At 39.9% G+C, this 15,046-nt stretch overlaps 1 protein-coding gene across 2 annotated transcripts in view; it reads left to right on the top strand.

The window, feature by feature from the left end:
• The window catches only part of LOC130070367 (gastrula zinc finger protein XlCGF57.1-like), a 63,058-nt gene extending 48,424 nt beyond the window's left edge, over nt 1-14,634 (top strand). Inside the window, exons 2-3 of one of the 2 annotated variants that reach the window (XM_056234749.1) lie at nt 8,809-8,893; nt 10,684-14,634. In XM_056234749.1, the coding sequence (XP_056090724.1) occupies nt 8,809-8,893; nt 10,684-12,164 (1,566 nt within the window). In that variant the 3' untranslated portion in view covers nt 12,165-14,634. Of the gene's footprint in view, nt 1-8,764; nt 8,894-10,683 lie in introns of those variants that run through there. The other variant, XM_056234745.1, reaches the window with a different exon arrangement.
• The last annotated feature ends 412 nt before the right edge of the window (nt 14,635-15,046 follow it).

Genomic DNA, 15,046 nt, shown 5'->3' with positions numbered 1-15,046 from the left:
AAGTAACAGTAATCTAATGACTGTTTTTGTAATTGTAATCCCTTACTTTACTCGTTACTTGAAAAAGTAATTGGATTACAGTAACGCGTTACTGCCCATCAGTGATTAAGACAACACCAATTGTGGCACTAAATAGAGATATTGCCTGTAAATCTAGGCCGGGGACCCACAGGTCATCGAGTGCACCGACACACACAAACTGTGCCAGGTATCAGACAACGGTGGAACACATTAATACAATTTATTCAAAAACACAATTTGATAAATTACAGAGTTGGTCTCTTTAATATACAACCAGTTAAATAAATACATCAATCACATAACATTTGACACATACACACACACACAATACCACCTCAGAACTGGGGGATTCGTCTTGCCTATCCAGTAAACAGCAACCAAACGTGCACCTCACACCACAGCTCCCGTTGTGAACACTGCCGACCAGTAATGGTGAGTAGTAATTCGCCACTGTACCCCACCGAGAGTCCCATGGGCAATAAATACCTGAAAATACTGCATTTAAATGCGTCACCTCGGGCTGCAAACGCACGACCGTCCTCCTTATGAACCTCTTTGTTAAATGAAATAGTCATATAGCTGGACATACGAATCCAGTATCAACAATTATTTCCAGTATAGAAAACGTGCAAACTAATAAAAACATTATGAACTTTACGAAACGGAAAGCAATGGTAGTTTAAGCTTGCACTGAAACTATATTGAGCTTTCTTTTCAAACATCCATTAAACCTACTGAGAAACGAGGATCGTGAACAGTTGCCCGGCAAACTCATGAATATTCATGCAGGCTCCGCCCACTGCCTCTACTGAAGCACGACTCACTTTTGATCCACAACTCCCACAGATCAATGGTGCAAAAGGGAGAGTGCGCGAAAGTTATCACTTGAAAGCGTGAAACAGTGTTTGAGACGTTTGTAGTTATGTTCTTGTGTTTGTGCTAGAAAAAATATCAGGGCAAAAAAGACATTTGTGAGAAAATATTCTAGAAGTGTGCAACTCTCATTGGATGAATTGACGTACTGATTTGCGGATGAGCAACATTTGTCCGTGACTTCACATGTTTTGATGCGGGAGTGAATGCGTTTTGCGCCATATTCACTGCAGCAAAAATGTGGGCGTACGAGTTTCATAATTTGTGGTTTGTAGAATAGGATTTGTGCGCCTGCAATGGAGAATTAGAGAAGGTGTAACTGTTGTGTTGTGTTTGTGGAAGAGAAAGTCTACAAGTTTGCAACTCTTAAAACATTTCTCTCTGTGACATTTACTGGTACACATGTGTGGATATTCTCTACAACTACACACTTCCACTGTCACAGGCACGTTTCGTTTATCCAGGAGACACGCGGTGACGCACTACCAAGAAGGCGGCGGCCGGCTCCACCCACTTTAGGCTTCGAAAATGCTCTTCAGAAACCTACGGGTGACGTCACGGACAATACGTCCATATTTATTTCAGTCTATGGTTTTCTCCCAGTTTGCTTAGTTACCCGTTTCCTATGTTCCTTTGTTGTAGTTTCCCGTCAGGCTTTAGTTGCCATGGACACTCATGCTTTGAATACACCCGTTTGTCATTTAGTATCATTTTATACTCAAGTTGCTCGTTGCAGCCTTTACCTGTGTTTGATTTATTTAAAGGGGTGGTTGATTATGATTTCACTTTTCTAACTTTAGTTAGTGTGTAATGTTGCTGTTTGAGCACAAACAACATCTGCAAAGTTACAATGCTCAAAGTTCAAAGCAAAGGGAGATATTTTCTTTTAAAGAAATTGATTTTTTAGGACTACAACAAACGGCTGGTAGAACTACACGAGCTTCCTCCCGGGTTAGTGACATCAACAACCCTAAAATTTACCTAAATCCCTCTTCCGATTTATAGATTATCATGACAGAATATGCTAATCAATGACTAGAAGACAACTATACATAAGCTACCTAAATTCAACAACTAACCATTCAGAAATGTCCCCGTTGGATTCTACATGTTGTCACTTCTTCTTGAGTCTCTCCATTATTGTCTGACTCCGGTTTGAACATAAACATTGACATTTTCAGTGCATGTGTGTGTGAGGTAAAAGGACACGAGCTCTTGAAGCTCCGCCCCCTGTTTGTGCCGGGAGCAGAAGCTCATTTGCATTTAAAGGGACAGAAAGAAAAACGGTGTGTTTTTGCTCACCCTCAAAAAGTGACAATTTTAAAATGTTATATAAAAATATCTGTGGGGTATTTTGAGCTAAAACTTCACATACACACTCTGGGGACATTGTGGGACATTTGTATGTTTTACTTTCACTTTTCTTTTTGCGTGAATGGATGGGTGGAGTATTTCAATTAACAACGGAAGGAAGTGTATATAAGGAAGTGTGTCGTACCTGGAAAAGACGCGTCATCCGTTTGTGTATATTGAGAAGTTTGCCAGAATTGATCGTGATGGATTATTGGGGGAAAGACGGCCGCTTGTAAATCTGTGTTTGAGGTCTGGTGTGTCGCGAAGTTCGACTAAAGCTTTGCGCTTCCAGACTGACTGATGTAGAGCTGTTCTTAAAGACGAGTCAAAGCTGCTTATCCGCCTATCTTGGTGTCGAAGATGACACGCGATCCTCTCTAACTGCCTTATATCTGCAAACGTGGATTAGCATGACGCGGGGGTTTTCCTGCACGTATTTCAAAGAGACTTGAGAATGAGATCATCTACCGTGTTGAGCTTTATTTTTTCATTGTTTTTTTTTTGTTTGGTTTTTTTCTTTCTTTTTTTTGTGTTATTATTATGAACAGTTTAATTGACGAATAAATATCCCTTGTGAACTGAATTTTTCTGGGATTATTACTAGAATTTTGTTGTGTAACAGGTGGTTATTTTTTGGCTATCCTGGGTTGATTTAAATTTTGACAGGTTTTATCCTGTCTGGCGCCCGAAGGTTTTCTTTAAAATAATTTATTTATGTTAGGGCGGCCACCACCGTTACAACATCCAATACTTATTTTACATCTTGTGAAAAGGGCTTTATACCTCCCCTTTAATAAATTCTACAGTTATTTGACCCTTTTTGAGCTGCTACATTGGACCGGAGTCTGAGGAGTGAATTTTCATGGGGGAAGGACTTCCAGTTTTGGTTTGATTTTTTAAGGGAAATGAAAGGCAATTGAATTTCTTTCTTTTATTGTCTCAAAAGCCTAAGAAAGCGATACGATTTCAGCACAAAAACATTGTGCAATAAAATTGCACAATTGATCATTAAAATATTGTGATCTTGATTTAAACACCCATCCAATCTTACCAACCTTCTTAGGCAAAAAGGGGGCGAGCTGTGTAAGTTCTTACAGCTTCACAAACGGTCTCTTCAACAACATTGTTATTACAAATATTCATATTGTCACAGAGGTACTGGGATAAATGTTTATAGTTTGGATATAAACACTGAAGTGATCAAAATAGAGTAAATCACATTTTGAAAATAACATGAACCTTCACATAATGATTGTATCAATTACATCCTACACCACCAGGTGGGGACAAGTGACTGTTAAAAATGGGTTTAGACTCATAAACGGTAACACTTTATTTCGAGATTTATTTTAGAGATTCTACTAACTATAATAGCAGCAACTAACATTTTATAGAAATAGAATCAGCAGTTCGAATTATTTAAGAAAATTCTTATATTCAAACTACATGTTTAGGTAGCAACGTGTTTAAAAGAAACTATGTCTATCATTGTTGTATTTTTTTATTGTCTAAAGAAATGTCTATGGTAACATCCTCAAAACAAAAAGTTAAAATGATAAACTTCACATTTCATCCATTTTAACAGTTGTTTAAGAAAAGGATGAATCAATATTATTATACATTCTGAATACATTATTATCCAAATTATTTATTGTCTTTGATAAAGCTCTTTCTAAAAAAAAAGGCATCAAACTTAATTTGTTTTGTTATTGGAAAAAGTTCCTGACCCCTTAAACGGTTTCTGCACACACACACACACACATTAGTGTTTAGCCATGAACAGAATCTCACATATTAATTGTGGTTCAAACTCTTTCCTGGCAGTTATTTTTATCACCTCATTCACTAACATTTAAATATGTATTTTACCAAGAATTCAACCCCGAATAAAAGTCCTGTTTACACGCAAACAAAGGTTTTATATTTGCACTTCTGTGATTTCAGCGCGTGAACAGGACTTTTATTTTGGTCTGTTGGTGTGACGTCATAAGGCTGCGCTGCATCTGTTGTGATTCGGCTGAAGAAGAAAGGTTTGTGTGCAAACTATTCACGCACTTTCATAGTTTTAACAAGAACGGTTAAATTAATGTTTGATTATTGAATGTAACAATTTAATGCTTTATCTCACATTAATGATAACTTTTACTAATCAGCTTCTTATGTTAGATTTGAGTGTTTTTGGTCTAATCAGATCATTTAAGTCCATTAACTCTCTCTCTCTGACTGACTCTCTTACCAGTGAACTGAACTACTGAACTAGATCTGATTGAGACGCTCTCAGAGATTTAGTTTAGAGTGTTTTTGGTCTAATCAGATCATTTAAGTCCATTAACTCTCTCTCTCTGACTGAGTCTCTTACCAGTGAACTGAACTACTGAACTAGATCTGATTGAGACGCTCTCAGAGATTTAGTTTAGAGTGTTTTTAGTCTAATCAGATCATTTAAGTCCATTAACTCTCTCTCTCTCTCTGACTGACTCTCTTACCAGTGAACTGAACTACTGAACTAGATCTGATTGAGACGCTCTCAGAGATTTAGTTTAGAGTGTTTTTAGTCTAATCAGGTCATTTAAGTCCATTAACTCTCTCTCTGACTGACTCTCTTACCAGTGAACTGAACTACTGAACTAGATCTGATTGAGACGCTCTCAGAGATTTAGTTTAGAGTGTTTTTAGTCTAATCAGGTCATTTAAGTCCATTAACTCTCTCTCTCTGACTGACTCTCTTACCAGTGAACTGAACTACTGAACTAGATCTGATTGAGACGCTCTCAGAGATTTAGTTTAGAGTGTTTTTAGTCTGATCAGGTCATTTAAGTCCATTAACTCTCTCTCTCTGACTGACTCTCTTACCAGTGAACTGAACTACTGATCTAGATCTGATTGAGACGCTCTCAGAGATTTAGTTTAGAGTGTTTTTAGTCTAATCAGATCATTTAAGTCCATTAACTCTCTCTCTCTCTCTGACTGACTCTCTTACCAGTGAACTGAACTACTGAACTAGATCTGATTGAGACGCTCTCAGAGATTTAGTTTAGAGTGTTTTTAGTCTAATCAGGTCATTTAAGTCCATTAACTCTCTCTCTGACTGACTCTCTTACCAGTGAACTGAACTACTGAACTAGATCTGATTGAGACGCTCTCAGAGATTTAGTTTAGAGTGTTTTTAGTCTGATCAGGTCATTTAAGTCCATTAACTCTCTCTCTCTGACTGACTCTCTTACCAGTGAACTGAACTACTGATCTAGATCTGATTGAGACGCTCTCAGAGATTTAGTTTAGAGTGTTTTTAGTCTAATCAGATCATTTAAGTCCATTAACTCTCTCTCTCTCTCTGACTGACTCTCTTACCAGTGAACTGAACTACTGAACTAGATCTGATTGAGACGCTCTCAGAGATTTAGTTTAGAGTGTTTTTAGTCTAATCAGGTCATTTAAGTCCATTAACTCTCTCTCTCTGACTGACTCTCTTACCAGTGAACTGAACTACTGAACTAGATCTGATTGAGACGCTCTCAGAGATTTAGTTTAGAGTGTTTTTAGTCTAATCAGATCATTTAAGTCCATTAACTCTCTCTCTCTCTCTGACTGACTCTCTTACCAGTGAACTGAACTACTGAACTAGATCTGATTGAGACGCTCTCAGAGATTTAGTTTAGAGTGTTTTTAGTCTAATCAGGTGATTTAAGTCCATTAACTCTCTCTCTGACTGACTCTCTTACCAGTGAACTGAACTACTGAACTAGATCTGATTGAGACGCTCTCAGAGATTTAGTTTAGAGTGTTTTTAGTCTAATCAGGTCATTTAAGTCCATTAACTCTCTCTCTGACTGACTCTCTTACCAGTGAACTGAACTACTGAACTAGATCTGATTGAGACGCTCTCAGAGATTTAGTTTAGAGTGTTTTTAGTCTAATCAGGTCATTTAAGTCCATTAACTCTCTCTCTGACTGACTCTCTTACCAGTGAACTGAACTACTGAACTAGATCTGATTAAGACGCTCTCAGAGATTTAGTTTAGAGTGTTTTTAGTCTAATCAGGTCATTTAAGTCCATTAACTCTCTCTCTGACTGACTCTCTTACCAGTGAACTGAACTACTGAACTAGATCTGATTGAGACGCTCTCAGAGATTTAGTTTAGAGTGTTTTAGTCTAATCAGATCATTTAAGTCCATTAACTCTCTCTCTCTGACTGACTCTCTTACCAGTGAACTGAACTACTGAACTAGATCTGATTGAGACGCTCTCAGAGATTTAGTTTAGAGTGTTTTTAGTCTAATCAGGTCATTTAAGTCTATTAACTCTCTCTCTGACTGACTCTCTTACCAGTGAACTGAACTACTGATCTAGATCTGATTGAGACGCACTCAGAGATTTAGTTTAGAGTGTTTTTAGTCTAATCAGGTCATTTAAGTCCATTAACTCTCTCTCTGACTGACTCTCTTACCAGTGAACTGAACTACTGAACTAGATCTGATTGAGACGCTCTCAGAGATTTAGTTTAGAGTGTTTTTAGTCTAATCAGATCATTTAAGTCCATTAACTCTCTCTCTCTGACTGACTCTCTTACCAGTGAACTGAGGCCATCCTTAAAAATATTCTTGTTTGCCGTAACCCGACCGACCCTGTCAATTTAGGACCGACCCAAATTTTTTTTTTTTTTTTCTTTTAGTCCGACCGACTTGCCGGTTGTAAATTTGCATTAAGACCGACCGATTTTTTTTTACTCTTCAAACACCTAATACAAATGCAATAAAATATAAATTATATTATAGTAAGCAGGCTACGTTCTTTCTTTTAAATAAAAACCCGTGGCGTCATCTATGATTATGTTTACACCATTGGTTTACGCATGTCACACTATGGCCTGTGCGTTCGATTCATTTCATTCACTGTCAATGGTTCGCGCTCGGTGATGATGGCTGCGGCGCGGCTGCTTGTGAAATACGTCTGTATGAGCCTACATTTAGTCGCTCATTATTCGAAATTCTTAATGGTCGAATAGGGAATAGATGTTAACGGCCTTTTCTCGGAGCGCGTCCAGCAGCTCGTCACGATATGGCCGCCGCGAACGCGCGTCACACAGCAACGGCAGGCTCTGACAAACACACATAAGTATGGGAAGCCAAACACACCGAAAGTGGGACGAAACGGCGGGGTGTTACAGAGTTCGCGCAGCGCGGACATGTAGCTAATCTGCGTGGCTCAATGGACCGAGACGCGCGAGCGCGACAGACTCGACAGCGCAGGGAGGAAGGAAGTGTTTGCTTGCGCGACCTAATCTCACCAGCGCCGCGCTGACCAATAAAACAGCACATCCCATACCGAAATGTACTAAATTACACTAAAGAAAATCGACCATTCCATAATATGTCAGGACTACTTAATATAGTTTCTACAATGCGCCTAGCCATTTGACCTCACTGATTTCCGTTAATAATAGCAGATGTTTATGGGTCCAATTTAAACGAATAGTGCCAAATGCGCTGTTTTATTGGTCGGCGCGGCGCTGGTGAGATTAGTCATTAATTTATTTGTTTCCCTCTGAAAATCCACTCTTTTCCCCCAAATGAATGCAGCTGGAATTAATGCAATAAACATGTTTTTTGACAAAGATTTCAAATTGTTTGTTGTCTATAACCTGTATCAGAATGAGATTCGCAATGGTGCGCCCAAAGGCATTGAAGACACTGTCAGTGGCGTCACGATATGCACATTTGTTTAAATTCATACCGACGTAATCACCATGACCAAAATTGTCCTTTTTTTTTTCATTGAATTTTGAAAAAAAAAAAAATATAGACCTCCCTACCGACCCTTTTTTTTTTTTTTTTTTGCTGTTACTGCAAACCAAAATATTTTTAAGGATGGCCTGAACTACTGAACTAGATCTGATTGAGACGCTCTCAGAGATTTAGTTTAGAGTGTTTTTAGTCTAATCAGATCATTTAAGTCCATTAACTCTCTCTCTCTGACTGACTCTCTTACCAGTGAACTGAACTACTGAACTAGATCTGATTGAGACGCTCTCAGAGATTTAGTTTAGAGTGTTTTTAGTCTAATCAGATCATTTAAGTCCATTAACTCTCTCTCTCTGACTGACTCTCTTACCAGTGAACTGAACTACTGAACTAGATCTGATTGAGACGCTCTCAGAGATTTAGTTTAGAGTGTTTTTAGTCTAATCAGATCATTTAAGTCCATTAACTCTCTCTCTCTGACTGACTCTCTTACCAGTGAACTGAACTACTGAACTAGATCTGATTGAGACGCTCTCAGAGATTTAGTTTAGAGTGTTTTTAGTCTAATCAGATCATTTAAGTCCATTAACTCTCTCTCTGACTGACTCTCTTACCAGTGAACTGAACTACTGAACTAGATCTGATTGAGACGTTCTCAGAGATTTAGTTTAGAGTGTTTTTCTTTCTGTTAATTATTCTCATATTAAACAGGACGAAGTGTTCATAAACGGAGGAAAAACTCCTGGTGAAGATCTGAGACCACGTGACACAGTATTATAAAGATGGCTTTTATAAAAAAGGAGAGTGAAGACATAAAGATGCCGTTTATTAAAGAGGAGATTGAAGACGTGAAGATTGAAGAAACCTTCAGTGTGAAACAAGAAGAAACTGAGGAACAAACAGGTCAGTTTCATTCTCAAAGCTGAACTCAGTCATTTGATCCTTATTAAAATGTCCAGCTCTACGAATGAGTGATATATTTTGTCTTAATTAAAGTGGTTTTATTTGACACAGAGCGAAGCCTCATGTGGACAGACATGTTGAGATCACATGACCAGACAAATTTCTTTTTCCTAATTTGTTTGAAAGTTATATTACTCATAAAAAAAAGATTTACAAGTGTCATGTTTGTGATTTTCTTTTGTCATATAGGCTAGACAGCTTCTGACCATTAAATCAAAACAGACTTGTGACGCAGCGCCTGAAAATAGGCCACCTTCCGTCAACACAACGGAACTATTTTCAGGCGCTGCGTGATATCATTACGCCTGCTGCTCTCATGGTACGGCAGTGAAGTTTCTTGATTATTACGCAGGAATGAGAGTATAGTTCCTAGCCATACCAGCCTAGAAAATCGCAACTTTTCATTTTCCGTCGGTCTTAGTGCACGATGTAACTACAGAAGAGTCAAGTTTTAAATAGGAAAAATATCAAAACTCTTTGGTCATTTTTTTTTTGAGAAATGCTAATGGTCTTGTCAACTCCAATGATGTATGCTAAGCTATGCTAAAAGTGGTACCGCCAGAACCGGAGATCGGCTGAATGGATTCAAAAACGGTAAAACTCAACAGTTTAACTCTGGGGGAGTTGTAAAATGAGCCTATTTCCAAAAAAAGCGGAGTATCCCTTTAAAACAGACGCGATAGCTGATTGGAACGAGTGATGTTCGACGGCGGCATCCATCTTTGTAATGTAGGCTACAAAATCTGCTTCAAAATCCCAGCGCTGTCCTCATCGTGTAAAGCCCGCCCCAACGCTTCTGATTGGTGCCTCGATTTCGACGGATTGGAAATGGGCTTGAATGAGCTCTTTGCCAGACTAACTTTCAGAGCAAATCTAAATTTGCCGGAAGTTGTCTGGGTTTTCCCTGGCTACCCATAAAATATAGTAATATTATTTGTGAAACTGGTGAATTGCAATCGTCTCATTACTCAAATCTCATTACTGCAATCGTCTTATTTCTACAAATATTTAAATTGTTGTTGAAGAGTTCAACCTCAACCTGTATAGTCACATGGACTATTTTAACTATCTCTTTACTACCTTTCTCGGAATTAATGACAGAAATGTCATTTTTGGGTGAACTAACACTTTAACATAATTAAATGTTAATATAATGGTTTTCTATTTTAATATATTTTAAAATGTAATTTATTCCTATAATGACAAATGTGAACTTTTATCAGAATCATCCTAATTTGCTGATTTAGTGCTCAAGAATCCTTTCTTCTTATGATGAACTCGAAGTGGTTTTTTTAATCAGGATTCTTTAATGAACAGAATTGTAGAACAGCATTTATTTGAAACATAAATCGTTTTTTTAATCGTATGAATGTCTTTACTGTCTATTTTGACTTTGTCTGTCTATATTAACAATTAGACTACATTTTATTTGTTAGGGGTGGTGAGGGGCCTGGATAATGAGTGGGGGAAGTATGGGACCACTTTGTGAAACATTGGTATAAATGTTTTCTACTGTCTCTCAAACAGTAGTGTTGGCACTTGCAACGCCAAGGTCATGGGTTTGATTCCCAGGGAAAGCAAGACCTGATAAGAATGTAAATGTGTACCTTGAGATGCAATGTAAGTGGCTTTGGATAAAAGCGTCTGTATGCGTAAATATAAATGTTGCTATATGTGTCGTGTAATGCCATTAAACTGGAGTTAACTTGTATTTGTTGTATTTAACTTAGGCCTGATGCTGCTGAAAATGGAAAGTCAAGTACTGAATGAAAAGGAAGAGAAAGATTATGAAGACCTAACTGAAGAAAAATATTTTAGTTGCTCACAGACTAATAAGACTTCCACACTAAAAAGAGCTCAGAAGACAGGAACTAGAACTCTCACCTGCTCTCAGTGTGGAAGGAGATTCAATCTACATGGAGACCTTAAAAGACACATGAGAATTCACACTGGAGAGAAGCCTTTCACCTGCCAACAGTGTGGAAAGAGTTTCACTCAAAAAGGAAGTCTTGTCATCCACATGAGAATTCACACAGGAGAGAAGCCATTCACATGCCCTCATTGTGGAAAGAGTTTCGCTCAAAAGGGACATCTTAAAGGCCACATGATAATTCACACTGCAGAGAAGCCTTTTGCCTGCCAACAGTGTGGAAAAGGTTTTCCAGGAAAGGCAAGCCTTGATAGACACATGAGAATTCACACTGGAAAGAAGCCTTTCACCTGTCGACAGTGTGGAAAGAGTTTCAGATTTAAAGGAAACATTAAAGTCCACATGAGAGTTCACACTAAAGAGAAGCCTTTCACCTGCCAACAGTGTGGAAAGAGTTTCACTTATAATGGAAGCCTTAAAGTCCACATGAGAGTTCACACTAAAGAGAAGCCTTTCACCTGCCAACAGCGTGGAAAGAGTTTCACTAATAATGGAAGCCTTAAAGTCCACATGAGAGTTCACACTGGAGAGACACCCTTCATCTGCCAACAGCGTGGAAAGAGTTTGACTCAAATCGAAAGACTTAAAGTCCACATGAGAGTTCACACTAAAGAGAAGCCTTTCACCTGCCAACAGTGTGGAAAAACATTCACTCAAAAAGATAGCCTTAAAGTCCACATGAGAATTCACACTGGAGAGAAGCCTTTCACCTGCCAACAGTGTGGAAAGAGTTTCAGATTTAAAGGAAACATTAAAGTCCACATGAGAGTTCACACTAAAGAGAAGCCTTTCACCTGCCAACAGTGTGGAAAAACATTCACTCAAAATGAAAGCCTTAAAGTACACATGAGAAGTCACACTCGAGAGAAGGATTTCACCTGCCAACAGTGTGGAAAGAGTTTCATTCAAAAAGGAAGTCTTATCAACCACATGAGAGTTCACACTGGAGAGAAGCCATTCACATGCCCTCAGTGTGGAAAGGGTTTCACTCAAAAGGGGCATCTTAAAGGCCACATGATAATTCACACTGGAGAGAAGCCTTACACCTGCCAACAGTGTGGAATGAATTTCAATCTTAAAGGAAACCTTAATTCCCACATGAGAATTCACACTGGAGAGAACCCCTTCATCTGTCAACAGTGTGGAAAAACATTCACTCAAAACGATAGCCTTAAAGTCCACATGAGAATTCACACTGGAGAGAAGCCTTTTACCTGCCAACAGTGTGGCAGGAGTTTCAGATTTAGAGGAAACCTTAATTGCCACATGAAAATTCATTAAAGAAAGGACTGTTATATATGTCGTAAGTGTGTAAGCAGCTTCACGAACAGGAATCATCTTTAAACAGACTCAAACCCAAAGATTCGAAAAAAATGAACTAATCATTCCTCTTTCCGGTACTGACAGCATAGCCTCTATGGGACTGACAGGAAGAACGAAAGACTCGGACCCGGCCGAACTCGAGATTCGAAAGATGAACTAATCATTACTCTTTCCGGTACTGACAGCATAGCCTCTATAGGACTGACAGGAAGAACGAAAGACTCGGACCCAGCCGAATTCGAGACTCGAAAGATGAACTAATCATTACTCTTTCCGGTACTGACAGCATAGCCTCTATAGGACTGACAGGAAGAACGAAAGACTCGGACCCGGCCGAACCCGAACTCGAGACTCGAAAGATGAACTAATCATTCCTCTTTCCGGTACTGACAGCATAGCCTCTATAGGACTGACAGGAAGAACGAAAGACTCGGACCCGGCCGAACCCGAACTCGAGACTCGAAAGATGAACTAATCATTACTCTTTCCGGTACTGACAACATAGCCTCTATGGGACTGACAGGAAGAACGAAAGACTCGGACCCGGCCGAACCCGAACTCGAGACTCGAAAGATGAACTAATCATTCCTCTTTCCGGTACTGACAGCATAGCCTCTATGGGACTGACAGGAAGAACGAAAGACTCGGACCCGGCCGAACCCGAACTCGAGACTCGAAAGATGAACTAATCATTACTCTTTCTGGTACTGACAGCATAGCCTCTATAGGACTGACAGGAAGAACGAAAGACTCGGACCCACCTGAACTCGAGACTCGAAAGATGAACTAATCATTACTCTTTCCGGTACTGACAGCATAGCCTCTATAGGACTGACAGGAAGAACGAAAGACTCGGACCCGGCCGAACCCGAACTCGAGACTCGAAAGATGAACTAATCATTCCTCTTTCCGGTACTGATAGCATAGCCTCTATGGGACTGACAGGAAGAACGAAAGACTCGGACCCGGCCGAACCCGAACTCGAGACTCGAAAGATGAACTAATCATTCCTCTTTCCGGTACTGACAGCATAGCCTCTATGGGACTGACAGGAAGAACGAAAGACTCGGACCCAGCCGAACTCGAGACTCGAAAGATGAACTAATCATTACTCTTTCCGGTACTGACAGCATAGCCTCTATAGGACTGACAGGAAGAACGAAAGACTCGGACCCAGCCGAACTCGAGACTCGAAAGATGAACTAATCATTACTCTTTCCGGTACTGACAGCATAGCCTCTATGGGACTGACAGGAAGAACGAAAGACTCGGACCCAGCCGAACTCGAGACTCGAGACTCGAAAGATGAACTAATCATTACTCTTTCCGGTACTGACAGCATAGCCTCTATAGGACTGACAGGAAGAACGAAAGACTCGGACCCGTCCGAACCCGAACTCGAGACTCGAAAGATGAACTAATCATTACTCTTTCCGGTACTGACAGCATAGCCTCTATAGGACTGACAGGAAGAACGAAAGACTCAGACCCGGCCGAACCCGAACTCGAGACTCGAAAGATGAACTAATCATTACTCTTTCCGGTACTGACAGCATAGCCTCTATAGGACTGACAGGAAGAACGAAAGACTCGAACCCGGCCGAACCCGAACTCGAGACTCGAAAGATGAACTAATCATTCCTCTTTCCGGTACTGACAGCATAGCCTCTATAGGACTGACAGGAAGAACGAAAGACTCGAACCCGGCCGAACTCGAGACTCGAAAGATGAACTAATCATTACTCTTTCCGGTACTGACAGCATAGCCTCTATGGGACTGACAGGAAGAACGAAAGACTCGGACCCGGCCGAACCCGAACTCGAGACTCGAAAGATGAACTAATCATTCCTCTTTCCGGTACTGACAGCATAGCCTCTATGGGACTGACAGGAAGAACGAAAGACTCGGACCCGGCCGAACCCGAAGACTCGAGAGATGAACTAATCATTTCTGTTTCCAGTACAGATTCAGAACCCACATGTTGCGCAATGCGCATGCGCGGTCAACACAAAATGAACGAATCACTCTCTGAGACAACTCGGTAGTCCCGAGTCATATTAAAGATTCGTTCAAAATGAACGACACATCACTAGCGTCACTCTCAGCTAATCCCAGCCACTGCTGAACTTGCCATCTCTGCCGTGTTTGTGTTTTTTTCGGGATTATTTCATACAATACACGAGCTATACCTCCGCCCACGCCGCTGGATTCCGCCGTTGTCGAGTATGGAGAGCACAACCAGCGCTGTATTTCCAGTTGTTTTCCTCGCATGCACTAATGGATGTCTGACAATTTCTTTGCTTTTTGGAGTTTAGATTTAAAAACGTCTGTAGATATAGAGACCACACTCGTTATGCGCTACTGTTGCTCTCACGGAACAGATGCTTATTTAACTTTAGTGTTAAATAAAAAGTACCGCAGATGAAATCCTGCAGGTGTCAGTGCTTTCTCTCCGTCCATCAGTAGATGCACACCCTTGAATGAGCGCGGGTTTCTAGTGCATTAACTTGAACTTCTGAGGTAATATCTTTGGTTTAACCCTTTTGAGAAATTGAGAGGCGGCTAAAATCAGATTTTAAAATGGACTGAATAAAGCTCTTTACGGACTTGATGTGTGATGCCATGCTGACTGACATGTATACGCATGAATCACTGTCCCACGCACAAGCTCAGAGCAATATTGTAAGTTACTGCATAATACATTTTTAACTAGCAGGATAATAATGCATCACGATACACAGTCTCACTTTTATTTACGTCTTTTAACTATTATAGTATCTCGAAGGGCAAAAACATGAACTTTAACTATTGGCTTTACTACTTCAATCAGCATGTCACT

The sequence above is a fragment of the Rhinichthys klamathensis genome, unplaced genomic scaffold (assembly GCF_029890125.1).
Source record: "Rhinichthys klamathensis goyatoka isolate OS25496 unplaced genomic scaffold, OSU_Roscu_1.1 h1tg000018l_1, whole genome shotgun sequence".
Classification (NCBI taxonomy): domain Eukaryota; kingdom Metazoa; phylum Chordata; class Actinopteri; order Cypriniformes; family Leuciscidae; genus Rhinichthys; species Rhinichthys klamathensis.
This window is presented reverse-complemented; position numbering and strand designations above follow the sequence as displayed.